Raw genomic sequence first — 25047 nt, 5'->3', positions numbered from 1 at the left:
TTAATCGCAATTAATCGCATACTAAAAAAAGTTTTTGTTTTCATAATATGTTTATGTTCTGTGCATATTTATTATGTATATATAAATACACACACATACAGAATATATTTAGAAAATATTTACATGTATATAGATGTCTATATTTATATTCATATAATTGATATTATAAATAAATATTTAATATATAAACATAAGATATTTTTCTGAAATATATACATGCATGTGTGTGTATTTATATATCCATAATAAATATACTGTCACGCTCTTCTTGGAGCAAGGAGAGAGGAGACACGGAGATGCCAATAACACAGTTTATTTCAATCCAGTACATGGAACATGGAGCTAGGGGAATTGACGAACAATACAGGACATGGGAGACAGGGAGACACAGGGCTTAAGAACACAGGGAAATCAACGAGGAAGCACAGAAACAGGTGCGGAGTAATTAAATACAGGGCTAGGGACTAATGAACTAATGATTACAGGGAACAAGGACAGGAACAGGAAGGCAAAATATGGACACGAGAGGCGGGGAAACACGAGACGCAGTCTGACATTACGCCCCCCTGCGGAAGGCGCGTCCACGCGCCATACACCATCCAATGGGGGGGGGGGGGGGCGCTCTGGAGGCCTCCAGGGATCAGGGGGCCGGGCTATCGGCCCCCTGATCGGCCCCCTGAAAAAAAACTTTTCTTGGAGAAGTTCCCCACTGAGGAGGAGCGGGCACTAGGGGGTGCTTTGATGGCGAGATCACTTGGGGGCGCTCGGGCGGCGCGGACACTTGGGGGTGCTTGGGCGGCACGGACTCTTGGGGGCGCTCTTGAAGCGCAGACTCTTGGGGGTGCTCGGGCAGCGCGGACTCTTGGCGGGCGCTCTTGAAGCGCGGAGCTGGACGGAACCAGCGGAGACGCAGGAAAGCTGGACAGGACCAGCGGAGACGCAGGAGAGCTGGACTGGACCAGCGGAGACGCAGGAGGGCACCTGCGAGGAGCAGGCATTGGAGGGCACTTGCGAGGAGCAGGCACTGGAAAGCACTGGCGAGGAGCAGGCACTGGAGGGCACTGGCGAGGGGCAGGCACTGGAGGGCGCTGTCGAGGCACAGGCACCGGAGGACACTTGTCCATATCTGGCTGGCTTGCCTTATCTTCGGCAGGCGGGTTCGGGGGAGTCGCGGAAGAGGGCTGGCTCCGGCTTGAGCCCGGATGTCTCCCAGACACGGTATATCCCTTCTCTCCAGGTCAGTCCAGCGATGTCTGGGAGGTCGATGGAGCAGTTTAAACCGGCCCGAGCTGGAAGAGATGGAGAATGGCCGCGTCATGAAGCTCCGAACTCCTCGGCGTACTCCACAAGAGGCAATTCACGGAGTATAAGGGCGCGGAGGCGGGCGGCGAACTCCATCGTCGCGGAGGGGGAAAAATGCAGGAACAAACAAAAACTATTCAAAAACGGAAAACTAAATGCACTTATACATATACATATAGAGAGAGAGAGAGATTTATGTGTGTGTGTGTGTGTGTGTGTGTGTGTGTGTGTGTGTGTGTGTGTGTTTGTGTGTGCTCTCTAGGATAAGACTGACATTACATGAACATACATCCACTCCCTAATTACGGAAATCAGGATTTGATGAAAGCTCTGATGTCTCTAGTGATGACTTATGGAATGATATTGCATTCTATCACTTTTAAATTTCAAAACAGTAGGATATAAATAGACTACTTAATGTTTCCAAAGAAAAATCTAATTAATTTTTACCATTCATTCATAGTAATTTTAGGTAACTATATTTATATTTTACATTATATTTTTTACATTTTCTTAAGAAAATTGTGTGCATTTCCATGTAAAATTTGCTTCCATAATACTATGGTATAGTAGCTATGTAGCTGATAAGGTCTTCTTAAAGGTTATTATTGCCATACTATATGGTTGCAATGGTGATTTTTGGTTGCTAATGGTTGCTAAACTATAGCAATGGGCCTTTTTTGGCCCACAAAATTTCACTGAAAGGACAGCACCAAAAAAGTTTCTTTGACCTTTCCTCAACAAGACACATGATTTGAGTTATCTTTTATGTATAGCACAGATGTCATGGGACAAGTGTCCCAAGTTGTTAGTACCTAGGGTTAGGGGTTTGTTAATTGCGAATCATAAGATTGAGTAATAGTGATGATAACCCTACATTTTTTTAATTTGACCCGATATTAAAATCTAGTATTCTTGTAACATCTGACTTCCATTTATATAGCAGTACCTTTCACTGTAACATGCACGCTCCTGTGAATTTGTTTCTCTGGATCCACCAACACATAGCATGTGTATTCCCCCTCGTCTGAGTTTTGCACATTGGACAGCTTCAGTGTGCCGTTGTTCTCAAAGGCACGTTGGCGATGGTTAAACGGGAGCAGGTTGGAATCCTTATACCACTTAATAGAGTAGTACGGGTAACCAATGATGCGACAGTGAATGTACGTGTCCCTTCCAGCGATGGCAGTGACATTTTTCATTGGTCGAATACTGGCAGGACCTGTTGTGAGAGAACTATCAGTGCACAGTGCCTCAGAAAGTCAGCTGAAAGGCTTATGTATTACGTGTCAATTTCGTTTTCAACTATTAGCTATATATTCTGAACAAATTCACTGTAAGCAACTAACTAAATAACTAATAATAATTTATTTTAACTTCAAAGCCTTGTGGAGGGATTAACTCTACCCAAAAGGGATACTCTACCCAAAAAGAAAAATTTGCTTATTTACTCACCCTCATGCTGTCCCAAATGTATATGTTTTTGAAATGAACACAGAGAATTTTAGAAAAATAATCCTTCTCCATAAATCCATATCAAAAACTACATAAAACAAACATGCTAATGATCCAAACGATAAACCAATGTCTTCTAAAGCAAAACAATAGGTGTGTAATACTAGTGAGAAATACTAATATTTTAAACCTATATATACAGTATACGATTATACAAACTTTAAAATATTGATATTTTAAAGTTTATATAAGCACTTTTGTGAAACTCGTGTGAGAGCGTCTCGGTTACGTACGTAACCCTCGTTCCCTGATGGAAGGAACGGAGACGTTATGTCGTGATGACATTAGGGGATTCACTTGGGAGCCCCAATCACCTCTGATATTAAGAGAAAACGCCAATGAATATTGGCTAGTGGATTTTGCATACCTGAGCCACTCCCCGTGCATACGGGTATAAATAGGCGACAGGTGCATCCACTCATCAGGTTTTACGCTGAGGAGCCGAGAACGTGTCCCTGGCACCCAGCGATGGTTTCAAGATCGTGGCATGGGGACATAACGTCTCTGTTCCCTCCATCAGGGAATGAGGGTTATGTACGTAACCGAGACGTTCCCTATCTGTCGGTCACTACGAGTTATGCCGTGACGACATTAGGGGTCTATGGAAAGCACCACAACCTGAACCCCGTCACAACCTTGTGGCATGTAGATGTTGACAAGCTAGCACGTTCCAGACAAATGCCATGCAAAAGGTCGCAACCTTCTCATCGCCCCAGCGCAAATTCGCTGACCTTGGTACCCGCACAGACCAGAGGTGAGTACATCACTGCTGGAGATGGCGAAGCCGCTGTTCCTTTCCCCACAGAAATCGGAAGGGATTTCGACCTTCAATGAAAGATAGCTTCAAGTCTTTCCTATTTGTTGTTACAGCTTGGCAGTAACGACGGGGAAGCGGGCCTTCCGGAGAAGGGCGCTACGGAGGCCACATCCTGTCCGTAGGGAGGTGATATGTGGAGACACTGATATGGACTGACCCAGGCCTGGGGCAGTACTACATTTGACTGGACTCTGTGGCAGATCCTACATAGGCGTAGGGAGGAGGGCTTCCAGCAGAGCCTGACAGAGTACTCTGTCAAAGGGAAGACACGGGTTTACCGAGAGGGAAACCTTACCATGGAAGAATATACATATGGGATTACCCAAAGGGAATCAAGCCATATGGACACCTAGCCCAGTCCAGGGGCTGACCGGAGACCCGGGCAAGCTAACACCAGTACTGGGCCTGGCATCAGACTGCTCCGCCCAGTCTGACTGCCGGGGGTGCTGTAGGAACTCCACCAGAGTTCGCCATCTGGGGAACTGAACTGGAGGAGGAAAAAGGCGCTTGTATCCCCGGGTGAGGGGGAATGGTGCAGCAAGCATGACACCGGCCAACTCTTCCCGCCACTTACCTGTTACCCAACACACGGGAAAAAACTGGCTCAACGTGGAGACTGTAAAATCTTGCGAAGGTGTTCGGTGTCGCTCAGTCCGCAGCTCTACAGATGTCTGCCAAAGAGGCGCCGTGCGCCAACGCATTGCAGGATGCACCACTCCGTGTGGAGTGAGCCCTCCTACAAGGGAAGTGCTTGCAGGTTCACCACCTGATCGCGGAAGGGTTTGGTGGGAACCTTAGGCACGTATCCAGGCCGGGGTCTCAGGACAACGTGAGAGTAGGCCGGCCCGAGCACAAGGCACTCTTCGCTTACTGAAAATGCTTGGAGGTCCCCGACCCTCTTGATGGAAGTGAGCGCGGTCAGAGTCTTAGCAGAAAGGAACTTCAGCTCGACTGAGTCCAGTGGCTCAAAGGGACCCCTCTGAAGTCCAGCGAGGATGATAGAGAGATCCCAGGACGGCACCAAGGGTGACCTAGGAGGATTTAACCTCCTGGCACCCCTCAGGAACCTCACGATGAGATCATGCTTTCCCAGGGATCGGCCGTCCACTGCATCATGATGGGCCGCAATAGCGGCCACATACACTTTCAAGGTGGAGGGTGACAGCCTACGCTCCAACCTCTCTTGCAGGAAAGAAAGCACTACTCCAATCGTGATTGGAGCATGATTTCCGGAAACCAGGTCCGGGTGGGCCAATACGGCGCAACCAACAGGACCTGCTCCTCGTCCTCCCTGACCTTGCACAGTGTCTGTGCGATCAGGCTCACTGGGGGAGACGCATACTTGTGTAGAGCCCGAGGCCAGCTGTGAGCCAGTGCGTCCGTGCCGAGGGGGGCCTCGGTCAGGGAGTAGTACAGCTGGCAGGTGGAGGACTCGTGGGAAGCGAACAGGTCTACACAAGCTTCCCCAAATCGACTCCAAATCAGCCGGACCGTCTCGGGATGGAGTCGCCACTCTCCGGGGAACGTGAGCTGTCGTGAGAGCGTGTCGGCTGCACGATTGAGCTCCCCCGGAATGTGGATGGCGCGCAGCAACTTCAGCGGTGTCTGACTCCAGAGGAGGAGATGGCGGGCGAGCTGTGACATGCGGCGTGATCGTAGACCTCCCTGATGGTTGATGTACGAAACAGCCGCAGTGTTGTCTGTACGGACCAACACATACCTGCCTAACAGCAGTGGCCGGAACTGCCTCAAGGCCAGATGCACTGCCAGCACTTCTAGGCAGTTGATGTGCTAAAGCAGTCGAGGCCCTGTCCAGAGCCCCGAGGCTGCCTGCCTGTTGCATGTTGACAACAACAGCCGGGACACTTGTTCTGAGGGCATCCCAGCCCATAGAAAAGCAAGGTCCGTCCAGGGGCTGAAAGAGCGGCGACACGATTGCGTGATGGTCACACGATGTGTACCGCAGCGCCATGCCCATCTCGGGACTCGTGAGTGTAACCAGTGTTGAAGTATCTCATATGAAGCAACCCGAGCGGCGTGACTGCGGCTGTGGATGCCATATACCCTAGGAGCCTCTGAAACTGTTTCAGCAGAACCACTGTCCTGCCTCTGAAGGAACTCAGGCAGTTCAGCACTGATTGGGCGCGCTCGTCCGTGAGACGTGGCGTCATACTCACGGAGTCTAACTCCACACCGAGAATAGAGATTCTCTGCACAAGGGAGAGCTTGCTCTTTTCCCAGTTGACCCGAAGCCCCAACTGGCTGAGGTGCCGGAGCACCAGGTCCCTGTGACTGCATAACTGTTCTTGCGACCGGGCCAGGATGAGCCAGTTGAGGATCCTGATGCCCACTTCCCGTAACGGGGCAAGGGCGCCCTCCGTGATTTACGTAAAGACACGGGGGGGACAGGGAGAGCCCGAAGGGGAGGAGCCTGTACTGCCATGCCTGCCTCTCGAACGCGAACCGTAGGAACGGTCTGTGTCGAGGAAGGATCGAGACATGAAAGTAAGCATCCTTCAGGTCGATTGCTGCAAACCAACCCCGGGGCTGGATGCACTTGATAATGCGCTTCTACGTCAGCATCTTGGGCCCTGCACAAGCTCCCGTTCGATTCAAGACTCGCAGATCCAGGACTGGTCGAAGGCCACCGCCTTTCTTGGGCACGATGAAGTAACGGCTGTAAAACCCCTGCTTCATCTCGGCTGGAGGGACCAGTTCGATTGCATCCTTTGCCAGGAGGACAGCAATCTCCTTGCACAAGACAAGTGCGTCTCAGACTGCCACCGAAGTCTCAAGACCACTGCTGAGCTTGGGAGGTCGCCTGGCCAACTGAATCACATAGCCGAGTCGGATTGTGCAAATGAGCCAGCAGGACGGGTTGGGCAGCGCAAACTCCATGAGAGTGGCACCAAATGGACAATCGACATGCCCACGGTGGTGTAGTGGAGGGGAGCAGAGCTGGATGGTACAGAAGGCGTCGCGTTCTGACACATCCCCACCGAACTCGCCAGAGATGCGTGGAGATGCATTGCATCTTCCAACCACAATCTCTTGGCAGCTGGCAAGAGGGGGCGTCGCGGGCGAGAGTGAGGAGCAGATTGAGCCTGAGAACCCAGAGGAAAAGTAAATTGCTGTTTCTTTGAGAATGTGGGTACCAGCGGTGGAACAGAATGAAATTATTCTCCCCCTGCTCTCCTTCGGGGGAAGGAGCGGCGCTGTCCTCGCCATCTCCTGAGATCGAGCAGCTTCCTATATCTCCTGTGTCAGGGCCGCTTTATCGCCTCCTTGGACGATATCAGGGCCAGCTGGAACACGGGGGGCGCTGTGCTCCTGCGAGAGGCTCGATGCGCCGGCCTAGGTGATGATTCAGCACGGGGCGGAGCAGCTCTGGAAGACACAGGAGTGCACCCACGGCGACGAGCAGACTGGGGCTTGCCCTGTGGCGGAGCAGTGGCTGCATCAAGATGTGTTGCCTTCCCGAGGGACTGCGCTGTGACTTCCGTTGCCTGTAGGGCAAGGTCAGTCGCTGAGCGCAGCTCCTGCGTCAACCTCGGGTTGGTACTACCCTTGTGCATTTAATGCCTTGGCTTGGTGTACTCGCAGGATAGCTGTGGCATGCAGGGCAGGGGCGGCATGGCCCGCAGCACTGTAAGCTTTGGCCGGGGGATGAGGACGATTCCTCCAAGTGGCAGCGTTTTGCGAGCACAGGTGCACCGCAACCGCACTCTCCACCTGGGGAATGTCAGCATCACCTGTAGCCGCCCCGCCATCGAGGGTAGCGAGGATGGGGGAGGCAGACGCGTCGCTTCTGGCCATAAAAAAGGGCCTTCCACGACCTCATCAGCTCTTCGTGCACTTCTGGGAAGAAAGGAACCAGGGCAGGGCGTGGTCGCGAGCCATGGCCCATGCCGAGGAACCAATCATCTCACCGCGAGGGCTGGGGACTGGGAGGTGTGCACGCCTCCAGCCCGATCTCGCAGCGGCCCGGGAAAGCACGGCCGTCAACTCTGGGTCTGATTGGGCTGCCCGAGGGGGGCAGCCGCACCGAATCTTCATCCTGAGAGGACGATTGCCCATCCCCCGATGCCGCGATCGACATCTAATCCTCTATTGGCGCACCGAATTAAATGCTGGGCACGCCGTAAGGCGGCACAGCAGAATCACCGGAGAGCCACACAGAACAGCTGCTGCAGGAGGAGTGAAAGGTCCGTGGGGACTGGCCCGGCGGAAAGGCTCTCACTGTAACCCTCAGATAGCACCTGTCACCTATTTATACCCGTATGCACGGGGAGTGGCTCGGGTATGCAAAATCCACTAGCCAATATTCATTGGCGTTTTCTCTTAATATCAGAGGTGATTGGGGCTCCCAAGTGAATCCCCTAATGTCATCAAGACATAACTCGTTGTGACCGACAGATAGGGAACTGATGGTCTTCTGTGGTTCCGCATCACTTCTCACATGAGTTTAACCAAGCACTTATCATGCTTCAAAACATGCTGATGTTGCGGAAACTCATATGAAAACGGTCCGGAAGCACTGGTCTAAAGTTTCAAATATTAGTATTTTCCTCTCACACACCTATCATTTCTCTTCATATGAAATTGATTAATTAACTGGGATTGTATGGACAATGGTTTTTGAAGCATCAACTTTAAAGGGGCAAATCCGCTTGCATTATATAGACCCAGTGATGGATTTTACATTTTTTATTTTTTGTAACTCTGTTTGTGTAATTTGAAGAGAGTCATATGCATCTGGGATGACATGAGGGTGAGTAAATGATTAGAGAATTTTGATTTATGGGAGGAGTATCCCTTTAAAGGCAGGCAGAGTTTAACTTTATGTAATTGAGCAAAACATAACAACGACCAATGGGAAGAAAGGCAGTAGAACTAGACATAATCGAGTACAAACACTTACTTCCAACAAACAACTAAATCGTGTGTTCACACCAAGGAAGTCTATCATACTTACAAATAGCTATCCATTAACATTCTCATTCATGTATTTACCATTCATTCCCATTCTTTTCCAAATTAGGCAGAGGCTATTTGCATTAAGTGCAAATAGCATTTGATGCTGTTTAAACGAAGTGCAAATAATATGTCATTTGGTTGCATTGGTCACATCAAAAGCTAAATCTTTTGTCATTTTCTAGCCTAACCTAACAATGGTGAGTTAGTGAAAATAGCATTTGCAAACAAGACAGGCTGTTTGTGTTCTAGACACTCTTTAAAAATGAACTTAAACTTCAGAGTACAGCACTCTGCTACTTTAAATGAACATTAAAGGGGAAAATGCTTTTTGATATACTCTAGTTACAGCATCTGTCAGCTGGGGCTAAATGGCTGATACTAAGGAGCCAAACCTTGACCCCTCGGTCTGCACTGATAGCAATTAAACTGCTGAATGTTGCAGTACTGTGAGCCAATAGGGTGCAATATTCTGGTTCCGGAAGTAAAAGCTCCATTCATTTTTCTAAAAGGAAATAGATTTTTAACAATTACTTATAAACCTACTGTGAGTTGTGACGTTGATGGTATATGTTTTTGCTAAATCTGTTTACATTATTACAGTTTTTTTTTTACAATAATCATGTTCAACAATTAAATTTGTGGTGAAAAGCTGCCCATGACGCTGTACAGAAAATTCCACCAATCAAAGAGTCGTGGCGAGCAAATTGAGCAAAAGAGCTTGCAGGGAATCTCTACTCCCATGAAGTATTGCAAATTATATAATCGATTTGGTCTCACCATGCTGTCATAATACGTGATGTTTATTTTAAAATGTTTATGTTTATGTTTATTTTAAAATCCACTTAAAATGTATTGTTTTTCTAGATAAAATCAAATTTTAAAATAAAATAGTTGTATTTTTCACAGTTTTTTTTTCAATTATGTTATTTGCAATGCTTCAGTGGATTGTAATTATTTCCCTCATAAAAGCTACACAGTCTTTTTGTCTTATTTCCATATTTCATATTTTTGATTACTTTTATTTTTTTGCTTCAAATAAAGGTTTGTAATGTTGTGACTCACCTCAAAGCTGGTTGATTTGGTTTATAGCTTATGATGCTAAGCCAAAGACTATTTAAAAGTCCCTATAGGAAAAGGAATGGAAAAAAATATTTGCAAGACCAACGCCACTGAAAAGTGGACAGCCACTACTGCACTCTATACCAGGGGTGTCCAACCCTACTCCTGGAGGGCCACTGTTTTGCAGAGTTTAGCTTCAACCCTAATTAAACACACCTGAACCAACTAATCAAGGTCTTTAGGCTCACTAGAATCTTCCAGGCATGTACGTTGGCATGCTTGGAGCTAAACTCTGCAGGACATTGGCCTTCCAGAAGCAGGATTGGACACACTTGCTCTGTACTATGCATTCCTATTTGACTGCAATCGCTAACTCCATCAGGAGGTGGATCACAACAGCTCTACTGCCTTCACTTCCACTGGTTATCTCCACACTCTCATTTGCATGAAGTTAAACTCTGCTCTTTGTTGTGCCATCAATGGTCAAAGTGCCAAATTTCATTGTCAACAGCTTGCCACAAGAAAGCAACTTAAAGTGATTTATTTTCAATGAGAACATACCTTTTAGGAGGCTGCACTGCAACTACAACCTAAAACAATAAAATTCTCCTTCTAACTCAAATTTTCTTATAGAAACCAGACAATCTCCAAACAAACGTGAAATTGTTGTGTGTGCTTGTGGTGTGGTGTGGGTGTTTTTGAGGAGCTGATCTGACAAGCACCTCTTACGTTTATTCGAGCCTGGTAGGAGACCGATCCGGCCGAGTTGTTGCAGGTACAGCGATAGACGCCCCCATCGGTGACCTGGGTGTGAGACACATTCAGGTAGCTGAGCACGTGGCCTTCCGTGGTAATGATGCGATCCATGCGGTGGTTGCTGTCTTTGATGACGGGGTCGTCATCCAACGTCCAGGTGACGGTGGGGAGGGGGGTTCCTTTCACGTGACACACCAGTGATATGGGCTCATTCGGGCTCACCACCTTCTCGCTGAAGGCAGAGAGGATCTTTGGCGTCCCGTCTAGAGAAGTGTAAGACAGATTTGACAGTTTTTTTAATTTTGCAAATGTTACATACAACACAATGCATTGCGTCTAAATAATAGTAAGGTTTGAGTTTTATTGGATTTTAGGGCATTTATGAGTAATATTGTGTGTGACTGAAATTAAAGTCATTATTTACTGAAAAGCATGCCATTAAGTGTCATTCACATCTGCATTCAGATTTAAAAATATCACACTGCTAGATATGACCAAACAGCATTTTTTCTTGTATGGGTTGTAGTCAAGTTATTTTATGTATGTTGAATGAAAAATTACATTTGAGAGATACTATGAGTTTACAGTAAATATCAACTTAAATATGTGACCTTGGACCACCAAACCAGTCATAAGTAGGACATATATATTTGTAGCAATAGCCAACAAGACATTGTATGGGTCAAAATTCATGCCAAAAATCATTAGGATATTAGGTAAAGATCATGTTGCATGAAAATATTTTGTAAATTTCCTACCGTAAATATATCAAAACTTAATTTTTGATTAGTAATATGCATTGCTAAGAACTTCTTTTGTACAACTTTAAAGGTGATTTTCTCAATATTTAGATTTTTTTGCACCCTCAGATTTTCAAATAGTTGTATCTCGGACAAATATTGTCCTATCCTAACAAACCATACATCAATGGAAAGCTTATTTATGCAGCTTTTAGATGGTGTTCAAACCTCAATGTCGAAAAAATTGAGCCTTATGACTTTTGTGGTCCATGGTCACAGATATGTTTTATTTCCTTCCTTTCTGGAGCTTGACTATGGTTATTCTAAACTGATGCTGCATAGAAAAGAGCTGTATGACAATTCTTCAAACGTATAATGCAATATTTTGCTATTTCAGTTTAAAGTTTTAGAAAATATCCAAAATCATGATCTTTGATATTTAGCTGTGATTGTTGAGCACATTTCAAATGGCATTTTCTTGAGATGTCAGTAAAAAAATAAATAAACTAAAAGGGATATTTAATCTGTCATTAAAGGTGGACAATTTTAATTTCACATGTTTTATATCTTATAAATGACATAGCTGTATAATGTACAAAAACAACTTAAAAAATATGAAAATAAAAAGTATCTTTAAGCAATTAATTATGAAATGTTCTTTAAATATTCTTAAAATATTCTACTTTTTAACAAAAGAGACAATCATCAACCACTTATTTGAGAGGGAGGGGGTAACTGTAAAGTCATTGAGAAATGAAAGAAAGCAAGAAAGAAAGAAAGAAGAAAAAGAAAGAAACCAGCAGGCTTTTCCCATAAGGTACCATATTCGGCCCATTTTGCATATTCTGAATATTTTCAAATACTTTATGCTAAAATGTCTGAATTAAGCAAAACTTTAAAGATGCATGTAGCTATATCATAGGTGAACAAAACCTTACACAAAACACACAGAAATATTATGAATTATTATAAAAGATTATGAAACTACATCTTCACATTCACAGTAAATAACAGACAATGAAAAAACAACAACACTAGACCTAGCGAGACATTTCTTGTAAATCTTTTCAGCCCTGTTTTTCAATTTCCATTCCCAAGTCCAATGTTTGTGTAACATTCTACCCACTAAGATGCCTTCATCTGATTGAATTTTGAAATCCACCTAGATGTACCCTTCATTATCTATGATATCCTACAATAATGTGTGTGTGGTTCGGCGGCTGGTTGGATAAAAATAGCAGTTGAAGTAATGGTAAAAAAGTAAATTCATTTATAAATGGGGAAGTCGTGGCCTAATGGTTAGAGAATTGGACTCGTAATCGAAAGGTTGCGGGTTCGAGTCCCCGGCCGGCAGGGATTGTAGGTGGGGGGAGTGAATGTCCAGCACTCTCTCCACCCTCAATACCACGACTGAGGTGCCCTTGAGCAAGGCACCGAACCCCCAACTGCTCCCCGGGCGCCGCAGCATAAATGGCTGCCCACTGCTCCGGGTGTGTGTTCACGGTGTGTGTGTGTGTGCATTTGTTCACTACTCACTGCTGTGTGTGTGCACTTGGATGGGTTAAACGCAGAGCACCAATTTCGAGTATGGGTCACCATACTTGACAATACGTCACGACTTTACTTTACTTTATAAATGTCAACCATTTCATTTGCATAACGAAGATTTGGGGGAGGGGCATTGTGTGAAATTCATAGTGGAAATTCAAGCTAAATTAATTTTTTATTTTTATATAAAGGAATTATTCACCCAAAAGTAAAAAAAAAAAAAAGGGTTAGAATGATATGAAGGTAACAGCATGTTCATTTTTGGGTGAACTGTTCCTTTAATTGCAATAACAAATGTAATATGTAGTATAAAAGGTTATATATTTAGGTACAATAGATGCTAACACTTGCAAATGCAAACAAAAAAGATATGCTCCCCAAACATTTTCTGTTCTGTGTTGATTGACATAATATGTTATGTCCTCACTTGTTTATTATATACTTTCTGCATAGACTGAATGAAATGAAATTACATTTTCAAAGAAATTGCTAGTAAGTTTTACAAAAAATTACAAATAAATGGCAAGCAACGTTGAATTAAACAAAAAAAATAGAAGTAGACTGAAATAGTATTTTCTTGCAAAATATTTTACTTAAAAAAATCATCATTTACAGTGTACTTTTAGTAATTTAATACAAACAAATAACACAATTTATTTTACTTCCTTCCAAGTTTGACTCACCTTCCAAGACAACCTGAACTAAGTCTTGGGTGGACATCTTGCCATTTCGAGCAAAGCACTGATACGCTCCTCCATCGCTCTTGGCCATTCCCTCCATCACCAGGTTCTCGTTGCTGATGCCCGTTATACGCACATTTATACCCTGATAGATCTTCTCACCATTCCTGTACCAGGTGATTTCATACTCGTCAGAGCCAGTCACACTGCAGAACAGCGACACTTGGCTACCCACGCTGCCTCTCACCTTCCGTGGACTCACCACTGCTTTCAGAGGCTCTGCGGGAGATGGAAACACACATAAATAGACAACCATACACTATCAGTTATAATAATTATGTCTAAATTCAATGAAATTGACTATAACCTCATTTATCCTCCACAATTTGTTGCTAGAAAACATCTTTGTTGACAAACACCATGGTAGGCATTTTGTTTTTGTTTTAAGCAATGGAGATACTTTACAGGTGAAATTGAGTTTATTTCATAATTGGTTATTTTCCTGTTTATTATTGTGAAGCTGCTTTGAAACAATCTGTATTATGTAAAGTGCTATATAAATAAATGTGACTTGTCTGAGATATTAATAATCCAAACTTTGGATCATAGTTATCATCATTAACTAAAACTGTAAACAAGACATTTTTGTAAAAAAAAATAATAATAATAATATGTTTGTTAGCTAATAGCAGCCCATTCACACTTGTGTGCTGACTAATGATGCTCAACTTATATTTCTTGGCAAACACAATTTAAATTTTAATTGCTTATAGGTATCATTTACATGAATTGTTTTGGTTTGCAAAACAATAGAGATAAGATCTGCCAAGAACTAATCTGTCAAAGGGGACTTATGAAAAGTTTAAATGCAAACCTCTGAAAAAGCTAGATCGTTCAGAGGTTGTAATAGTTGTAATAGTGTGAATGCTACGATGGTTAAGTACTGTCACAAGATATCTTACGTTTAACCACCAGCTGTCCGACCACCTTGGCATTCCCGAAGCTGTTCCACACCTCACACACATAACTGCCTGCATCACTGGGTCGTGTGGCCTCGATGAGAAGGCCCGATACACTCTGGTGGTACCGGCTGTCTGATTCTAAGGGGCTGTTGTCCCTCAGCCAGCGATACCTGGGCGTGGGGTGACCGGACGCTTTACATGGGAGCTCCACCCGATGACCCACCATAACCTCCCTCCGTTCAAACCCATCCAGAATCACTGGCGCAGAGTCCACAGGTTCTAAAAGTGAGTGAGAGAACATACATTTTCATCATCATCATTCGAATATACTGATTTGGTGCTCAATTAATGTGAACAATTATTAAAAAGGGCTCTTTTTTAGTCATACTATTAAAACAGTTGTGTGGCCACTTCGGAAGGATCATGTGACTCTGAAGACATGCTGCAGAAAATATATATAAAAAAAGAAAACAGCCATTTTAAATTGTAACAATATTTCACTACTTGTACTGTATCTTTGATCCAATAAGGTATCAGATACAGTACATGACCATGGAAGTAAACTACAACACTATACTTCCATATACGGATAAATAAGAGACCACAGTAAATGTAATTTTCACTCCAACAGCAAAAGAAAATATCCATCGTTCTTGTCCTTGTGGTGGCAATCACCCAATCTGTCTTCCCATGACATCATCTTCCACTGACTCCAGAGTAATTAGTCTCATCATTTACAGCTCGGGTGATTGGCTCAAAACAACCTGGCTGCAGATCTGACCATGAGCTGTAGTCTCGCGTAGCCAGACCTTCAGACTGACGGCTGAAGGTCTGGAATCCATGGCAGCTTTCATTGGCCAAAGCCCGCCCATGAGGCCGTTTGACCGACATGTTAAACAACCAATCACAGTTCGTTTCGTTCAGCATCGCGTTTTGGGGCGTGGAAATGTCTTCACAATAACAGACCGGTGTGTAAAACTCTTTGACGTTTTTTAAAGATTCTATGCTGCAAAAATATTTCACATACTTTTGAAAATTCAGTGTTTAGTTGATCCTGACAAACGCTCGACGTCAGTTGTAAACACGGTGGCTTTCTTCTTTCGTGAGGGGGTTTGGCATCACGGCATCTTTGTTTCCAGGCGGAACGGTAAAAAATGCAACACGCGTCTCCCGGAAATTCTGTATAATTCAACCAATCCGATGACGACTTCAAAACTTCTGAAGTCGTCTTTGGACTTTGGACTTTTGATTTGTTTTCTGTCCTAGTTTTCCTTCGTTTCTGATTATGTTATTTTGTTCAGGTGTGTCTTGTCATTAGTCCCTCTTTTGCCTGTGTATTTAAGTTCCTGTCTGTTCAGTTCTAGTTTGTCGGGTCTTGTCTATTGTATACGTGTCACCAGCCTTCCTTTGTGTTGAATTATAACTTGTGTGGATTTATTACAGACTGTTACCCTTCATTTTCATCTTTGTGCGTGTTCATTCAACACCAATACGTGACAAAAATTGAAATGATACAGTCTCTTGTACCTTATTGCTTAATTGCTTTGTTGTTGTTTTGTTTTACTTTTTTATATTAAATTTAAATTTGAAATGTAAAATGGGTAAATAATTGTCACATGAAATTCTGACCAAATCACGAAGCGTTGGCATTTATCTGTAGATATATGAGAGAAGGTTATGTGAAGCCGTGACAGCAACACAAAGGCCCCTCACCTGATAAAAGCAGTCGGGCACTGTTGCTCTGTCTGGTCTCCCCTGTGTATCGGTGCCGCGTGGTACAGCGATAAATATTCACCGCGTCCTCTGACTGCACATCCTGAATATACAAGGCCCCCATGGATGTAATAAGATATCTTGGTCCTGAAAAAAAGAACAACATTTTGTGGTTAGAATCGCTAACCCCAATTAAAGGCATATAACATGTTGTACTATACTATCTGACTTCATATTCCATCAAAAACAAATGTATGTAAAACATTTATTGCTTTCATAAGATAAGAGAATCCACACGTGATGTCTCTTTGAAGCCAGCGCTGGCAGACCTGAGGGAGCGGAGTATTGAACTATTGGACGTGACTGTTTTGCAACTGAGCCAATCGCTCAGTCAGTCGCCCAGAGCTTGAAACAGAAAAAGCTTTCAACAACTGCAGCCATTCTTACAGTTCACACATACACAGCTGGAGAAACATTACAATTATGATTGTTAGCTGAAATCTTATTCATTTATTTTCAGGATTATATTGCGTACACTAAAATGACTGCATAAATGGACACAAATTACTGTGATGTTGATGTGTACGAGATGAGAAATGGATCTTGTGGTGCAAAGGGGTTGAAAAGAGAGAGGGAGACAGACAGAAAAGGAGAAATAGAGAGTCTGCAGCTATAGCAAGCTTTGACCTAGTTAGAAATGAGAGTCCAGGATTTGATACCCTAGAGGGGGTTATAGCTCCTAGTTTACATGCAGTCGTCTGAGACCTGCTACCAGCAGTGCAAATGGAAAACTGGGAAAACGCATCTGTGCACTGTTGTTTTGAAAAGGTTAAAATTAGAAAGGGGGGAAAAGGGGGGGAAATTCAAGCACGATTCTTAGATTAGCTAAGCTGTGTTGTGGAATTTGAGGATCACGTAATTTCACAGCTATTTCATGGCGTGTTTTGGAAATGGGCCCTTTTTTTTTTAGGAAGCAATGATTATGATTACATATGTGAGAGCTTACACACTTGCAAATTCAAGAGAAACATTTTGAACTGACATATAGAATAGAATAGAACATTTATTGTGACACATCCAGGTCTGGTAGAATTTCCAAGACCACACATTTACACAAGCACACGTTTTTTTGACACCACCACACACTGTTTGGATGTATTAAATATCAAGCCATGTGTACAAATACACACAATGTCTTTGGCCCTCTCTTATAAAAGAAACTAAACCTGGCAAAAGAGAGAGGGAAAGAAACAATACCATGGGATTACTGTAGAAAATAATATGTCAAACCTGACTATAAGTTGGACCAGGTTACAAAACACGGATAAGTGTATAAGTAACATTTCTTTATTACATTTAGAAATAATGAAAAAAAAGGAAATGTAAAAGCCGGGCCTAATTACACATTTTAAAGCATAACTGAAACTACTGGCATGTGGGAAATGCACCACATATAAACTTTGCCCCATGTTCCTCCATGTTTTGCATGCTTGACATTAATTGCATCATATAAAGCACAGCATGTTTCAGATGATAAAAAGATGACTTATAGTCCCCCCCCAAAAAAAAAAAAAAAAAGATTTTATGGTTATGTTGCCCATATAGCCACAGTACTGTATGTGTGTGTGTAAGATAATTATTATATGATTTATTTAATAATATTATTTTTTTTCTTTGCATTTCAGAAATGTAATGCATTTTGTGGACAATTATTAGGCATTTACTTAAAGTAAATATGGAATCTGCATCCACATTATTCAGATATTTTATTTATTTAGTATGTTACAATATGTTTAATTAATACAAACTTTAAGGATTACTTATCATAATCAGCAGAGAAAATGTATTTTCAAAGGCCTATAAAATGAAGAATTTATAAGAGGCACACAATTTGCCAAACAAAATAACCTAAATATAAATTCAGGATCATCTCAATTGACCAACTAACAACGTTTAACTCCAATGTCGTCTGCCGACGCTCCACGTGGGTGACAGAAGGCTGGACAACATGTTCCCAGCTAATCAATGTTAAATCCAGGATCCAGACTGCCTGTTCCTCAGGGGATGAGAGCACTAATCAAGGATGATTAAGGTCAGAGTTCCTGGTTAACCTGGACTTGGATTTCTCAACCCGCTCACCACACCCTCCTGCCACACGGCCGACGCAATTCATTTTGCAAAATTAACAGCAAGAAATAAATTATATTTAGCATCAAGAAAATGTTGAAATAAACATTGTTTATGCAGTTTTATTTGCATATTTATCATTCGATTTATATCATCCATCCTTTGTCTTTCATTCTTTTTTCTCTTTACTCTTTTTCCAGCGCCCTTCTCCAATTGTTAGCATGAATAATTCATTTGCAGTACAGTCCCAGTATTGCACCAAGACACAACACAATAACCTTTTCCACTTCATCTCCAAAATTTGTCAAAAAAATATGACATTGAAAAACACCCAAGATGTTCTGTGTGTATAAATGAACTAAAAGCTCACGAAGTTGGAAAGACTGAAATTTGGTTCTTCAGTTTCGACCATCACATCTCTCAGCGATGCATCTGTTTCATTACTCTGCTGTTTTGGGTTGCGATTATGGTCTTGTGTCATTCAAGCAAACAGACAGCCTCTCATATTTCCTCCATAAATTATTGAATTTTGTTGCAAACCATGCAAAAAAATAACCAGCAGCCACAGAAATGATTCATCTATATTTCAAAAGGATAAATACATTGTGCATGATGTGCCGTATGAAATAATCATGCATCTGGAGTGAGGCTGATACTGCATTCTCTGTGCATGATTTACTGTGGATGCTGGGTTAGTCAACATGAAAATAAATTTGCTTTATTAATTCAGGTTGAATTTAATTTAATGCAAAAGTGTCTCATTGATATTTCTGCTGCAATATATCAGAATAAACACAAAATATGACTATTTATTAAATACTCATAGCACTGCTGATCTGGACCAGTGCAAGTCATTGCCGGAAGAACTTGTGCTCCCACAATGCAACTGTTCCAACTCAGCAGGGTGCCTGGGTTCAGAAAGCAGTGTACGTCTCTTTCAAAGACTGATAATATGAATTCAGAGGCCTGTCGTCTCTGGACTAACAACAGGAGATTTCTGTTGCATGCTGGGAAAGTGGGGAGAAAGCGGGAGCATTGAAATTCATTTCAAATCCAGCGGATTACTACACACTTCTGTGGACTAGTACTTCAAAAGCGCACACATGATGAATTTCAGACAAATTTAAATGCCTAATGAGCCAATAAAAGCACTAATTTTAAACATACAGGCAATAATGGATTGTAATTTATCCTAAAGAATTGAGATATCCCAAAGTTCTGGTCATACATGTACACTATAGACAGTGGCAGGTATTAACTTATTTATAGCGATTCAATAAAAAGCTGTATTCGGTAGCGCAGCTCTTATGATAGTTTCATTGATATTATTAGCGGAAGAGGAGAGCAAGAGCAATCATGACCCAATTACAGCGCTTGCTCAACTAGAGCAATTAACACATTTATATCAAATGAGTTCAATTAGTGAACCAGGTCCTCTCGAATGCGTTAAGAGACAAGAGGATATTCTGCTGTGCTAAGCGTTGGCATTTAGCGCAAGATAGCATATGTTAAAAGAAAACCTTTCTGCTATACCCCACAAATAACCAGTGCTGACTCAAAATTCTTGCATTTATGCAACATTCATACATTGTTTTGAGACAATATCATGTTTCTTTAATTAAATTAACCAAGGTCAACCGAAGCTGAATTCTTTGAAAAAAAAGAGCATCACAATGTATTTTTTTTTTTTGTCATCTGGTTCTGACATTAAAAAAATCCTATCTTTTAAACATTATTTATTGCAGGGCTGTTTTGTTATTTATGAGTTTGTAAAGATGTGAAAATGCTGTTTTTAAATTATAAGTCATGGTATAATGTAGGTGAAGAAATTATAAAAACTGGTAGGTTATGATGACTTTAATGTATGGGAAAGAACAGTAGATCTGTATAAATCATTTGTATTCCAGAAAATGCTCAGATTTGTCTATACATGCTTGTGTTTTCAGCTGACACAACATTTTTGAAGAGTTTGAGAATAGTGACATGTCAGCAGGTAGCGTACTTCAGGACTAATCAGACCCTCCGTAAGACTTGATATCTGATGCACAGGCCCCGGATTTTAATAGGGTCTGTTCTCAGCGATTACACTCAAACAATTCGATCAGTGCCAGATAAGTATCAGCATCTGAGACCAATCTGTGGAGGGGAAATTAACACTGATGTAATAAGTTCCATTCGCCATTATTAGAGAGACACACTGACAGCTAATGTCATCGTAACCCCCATAAAGCTCACAAGCATACATCAAAATGATTCGCAACAAGAGCATGTGTGGCTCTTTGTCCTACCCCAACATCATATGCAGCAACAAATAAGTGGCTCCACTGCACCAGCATCCCGATCTGGGGTGTGTTTCCCAAAAATATCAGTAGCTAGCTTTATTACGGAGTGTCTATTTACACTAAGTGCAAATAGCCCGCCTTGTTGGCAGAAGCTATTTACACTAACTCCGCCCACCAACTTGTGATTGGGACAGTCAACACTACAAAAGACAATCATCTTACAACAGCTCCAGTGGCGTAGATGGTAAAGTGCATACCGTAGTCTTTTAGAAGCAATCGACCCAGGTTCCACTCCGTCCAAAAAATTTCCTTTTTAAAATCTCATATCACATCAGAAAGGCTTTTATTTTCAATAAAAATATAGGAAATAATCAAAAAGTTGAAAATAAAGTATCGGGTAGGGTTGGGAAAGGTGTAGGGAGGGCTTTATTGTCCCAATAAGGCAGCATCCATCCAATTTGAATACTTTTTTTTAATTTACACTCAATACTACAGTGGCCGAGAGAGCTCAATGCGCTGCAACTTCAGAAAACACATGCAAATAGAAAAAGCACCAGCAAATCAAGAAAACATCTTCATCAGTTTGACAGCAGGTGCTGCAAATTGCTCACAACAATCTGACATTATCACAATAATCTGACATTATCAGAAACTTGCTTAGCCCAGCACATCCCCCCCCCCCCCCAAGGATTTCCAGATGATTTTCCTGTTTTTTAACTCTAGGTGTCATTCTCATTAACATTGAAAAATACACATTAAAAACCTAAAAAATATGTGGTCTATAAACAATTGATATTATGGGGGAGGGGTCAGGCAACTCAAGCAAGCAACGTGCAAACTTTGTGCAAGACGGCGAACGTCAATTCATTATAGAGAAAGTGAAAGTAAAAAAACTGACAGCTAATGCTGCATTAACGGCGCATATACTCTCTGAGACAACGAGAGACGAATCTACTCTAATATATGCTGATAACGGTATATAACTGTCTTAAATTATTCCCTTAATATTTCTTTTGTGGCTCATAGTGAAAAACATGAGAGGAAACGTATTTCGCGTTAAACAGGTTGTTTTTGAAAATCAGTGCCTGAAATAAAGCTGCTTTGAAATTTCATTGATAACTGCAGTGTTAATCATTTTAATTATAGGCCTATAATTCATTGTATAAATTAATAGACCTGTTTTAAAAAACCTTTTTAAAAACCTTTTCAATGAGGAGTAAGCTAATAGCTTAATATTTCATTATCCTATATTTATGTAATTTAATAATACAAGTAATCTAATAATAATAATAGGCCTAATAATAAGAAGAATGTAACAGGCCTACATTAATTGGAAATGCTAAATCCTCTTAATATTGCCAATTTTTGATGCTTACTGCTGGTCATCATCATCGACACATGATGCGATGCAAATCAGCATGGGGAGGTTATCGCTCGCAATGTGTGCCCCTGTGGAAATAGTTTTATTGAATTGAAAATAGAAAAAAATCCCACATTTTCTATAATTGTTCATAAATTATATTACTTTGTAAGTGTCATATTTGGCAGTTGGCATTAGAAGTTATATGACTAACAACAGTGACATATGAGAAGTTTAATACCACTGAAAAAAGTAAAATACGCCTTTTCGAAGCTGCTGTATATAAAAAACTGATAGCTAAAGTTTAGGCGTTCATTACTTTCACTCAATTTAATTAGTTTTTTAGCACCCCCTCTGAACTGTTAAGCCCCCCCTTAGCACCCCCAAAGAAAAAATCACTGTGTCCAATGATGCATCATACTACAGTTGTTAAACAGTGAGTCATGACTGAGATTTAGGGTGGGACTGTTTATTCAACCAATGAATGGCAGATGTGGGAGTGTTTTGGACACCTGCTTGAAAACAGTCATTATTTTTGCACTTTCCTTTTTTTCTGTCAGGACCACTGTCATCAAAGATGATTGACAATACAGTTTGGATTGACGGTATGGCGCATCTATGCAGCCTAGCTTGGATGAGAGCAGGGAGAGCAGCGATAACCACCCAGGGTAAACAGAACAGAACCAACAGATATCAGATATCATTAAAGTTCAGTAATTTTATGTACACATTTTAGAATTAGTCTGATTCAAAGGAGAATCAGAAGGCTGAATCCTGACTGACAGAGGAGGAGTTGGGGATGGAGGAGGGTAATTAGCTATTGAGCAATGCAAAAACTGCTGATAATACTGAAGGACCTCATGGATGTTTATAAGTGTCGTATTCCTATACAGTAGGTAGATGAGGATCAGAGTCAGCTGATGCGAGCTTGACTAACGTGACCTGCCAGAACTAACGCTACGCTTGATGTTTGCTGCAAATAGTCTAAAAATTACACACTTCACCTAGAAACAAAAGGCATCATATCAGGAACAAGCAGAGGCGAACTGAGGGTATGAGTTTGTGTATGTCGAGAAAAAGTGTAAGCAAATGACACACATGGCTTCATTATACTGGAGCTTGTTAAACACTACCTGCAGCCTTAGGGCATGTCCATCTCCCTGGCCAGCTGCTGTCTGTCTGACAAGAGCTCGGCTATTTCCAGATCTGCTGTAAACCCGCTACCTGACTGATGCGATCATTTTCCCAAGAGCTTTATCTCCCTCTTATACCTTACCACTTGGACCCTTTTCCTTCAATGTGAACACTAACTAAAACACCAAGGTTTTGTGGGTAGGGTGGCCAGCTACATAGGAGGTGTGCATCATCTGGAATGCTTTCTGTTCTGTTTTAAACAATATATACAACAACAAAAAAAGAGAAAATAATAAAACAGCAATAGTTGATTCATATACAAAAAAAAAAAAAAAATTGTTTATAGCTTCATGTCCATTGATGACATCACAAGCAGCATAAATCTGTCAAAGCATCTATCTTTTCCACTTGCATCATGTCAGCTGCACAAAACCTTTCTGAATGACTCATAAATTTGAAAATATATATAGTCATCCTCCAGTGTAGACATGATTGCACATGTATATTTCTGAGATTCAATATCTATTTAATGTGTCTGCAATACAGCATGAATACATTCTGTGATGAACAACTTTCAGCAGTTGCTCACAACGTTTAGGAGCACTCTGGACATTATTCAGAGGCAATTTTTACAATGTTCAACAGATGTTTTGACAGAAGGATTGCTCTGAAAATACAACATGATACATTCCAGATGATACATTATACCACAGAGTCTCTGCATTGTAACTCAAATTCAGATCTGTTTTTGCAAGTTGCATTTTCTGAATATTATATTGTCCTAGTCATTAAACATTAAAGATTTTACACGTGAAACCTATTCCATATGTACATGCTAATCACTTGAGCAAACTATGCTATATGCTATAGTCGACTTCTGTTCCAGCAGCACAGAAGGTGGACTGACACTTAACAAATGACAATAACACTTTCTACATACAGGAATTCCTTTTGCAATAGTTAGCAACACGTTGATAAGTGATTAGATTCACGTAGTTACTCAAACTTCCCCAGGTCTTACTAATGAGCTCATGGAACGCACTTTATCAGTAGATTAGTTTGACAAGTCACGGGGTCAACTCCATTACAAATGCCAGGAAAAGCCTGTAAAAATTGACTTAATTTTTAATTGAAGAGATTAGAGGGCATTTTTGAGACAATCAGTCTATTTCTGCAGTCTTACTCTATTGTAGCCTTCAGCTATACAGTAGATCCTTTACAAAAATTTCCTTTCCCCTCCATTCCAGATGATTAGTCCTCCTCTTCTTCTCAACATGTGATAATTACCGTGAGCAAAAATATCTTTGATGGAGCCTCAGAATTTCATAAGAGCACATGCGGTCTAGACTCTAGAGCAACGGTAAATGAGAGAAAGGAAGTAAAAAAAAAAAACAACAGATTTCTGTGTCATGGCATATAGTCGTGGAGTGATATTAAACTCTGTGATGTGTGACATTAACCAAAGGTCACTTCCAGAATCATACAACAGCTGGAGGAATGCATTTCCCTCTGGGGCTTAACATGTTAGGTCTGTTCCCAAATCAAGTCAGCTGCCTTGCAATACACTGCCTAGGAAATTAGCTTTGAAGTCAGTATCCTTATTGTAATGGAATCTGCAAGTGATTGATCTAAATTTTCTCATGAACACACAAATAGTGCTTCTAACTTAAAGTTCACAAGTCACCTACTAGCAATAGAGCTGAGGTTAGCATGGTGCTAAGCTAACAAATCAATACTCTAAAAATTCAGATGGAAATAGTCAGTGTTTTTAATTTTACTTTGCAGTATGGAATAAAATATATCGAATATTAACCCTCTACATTTTATGCATTTTAGCAGATGCTTTTATCCAAAGCATCTGCTAAAATGAGTAAATCACTTGCATGTTGCCAGTGCAATCGTGGTTTCTCATTAAAATTCATTAAAGTAAATAGTGTAAATTACATCGCTAATGTCATAGAATAGCATAGTTTAATAATCTATACGGAAAAACGTGCGCACACTTTATCGCAGTCTTACATTGTTCCCCATCTGCAAAACTGGAATTTAAAACTGGTTAGTGTCTCCTGCTAGTT

The 25047-nt window shown here is 41.7% G+C and overlaps 1 protein-coding gene across 1 annotated transcript in view; it reads right to left on the bottom strand.

Annotated features, from left to right (window-relative positions):
• LOC306851656 (cell adhesion molecule DSCAM-like) overlaps window positions 1-25047 on the bottom strand; it is a gene marked incomplete at its 3' end in the record, with an annotated part of 145473 nt that overhangs the window by 45885 nt on the left and 74541 nt on the right. Inside the window, exons 4-8 of the mRNA XM_079388062.1 lie at window positions 16070-16216; window positions 14357-14635; window positions 13398-13673; window positions 10393-10689; window positions 2252-2524 (exon numbers count right to left, since the gene is read on the bottom strand). Coding sequence (XP_079244188.1) covers window positions 2252-2524; window positions 10393-10689; window positions 13398-13673; window positions 14357-14635; window positions 16070-16216 — 1272 coding nt within the window. The remainder of the gene's footprint in view (window positions 1-2251; window positions 2525-10392; window positions 10690-13397; window positions 13674-14356; window positions 14636-16069; window positions 16217-25047) is intronic.

The sequence above is a fragment of the Barbus barbus genome, assembly GCF_936440315.1.
Source record: "Barbus barbus genome assembly, chromosome: 31".
Classification (NCBI taxonomy): domain Eukaryota; kingdom Metazoa; phylum Chordata; class Actinopteri; order Cypriniformes; family Cyprinidae; genus Barbus; species Barbus barbus.
Note: the sequence above shows the minus strand (reverse complement) of the source record. Positions and strands in the feature narration are given on the sequence as shown.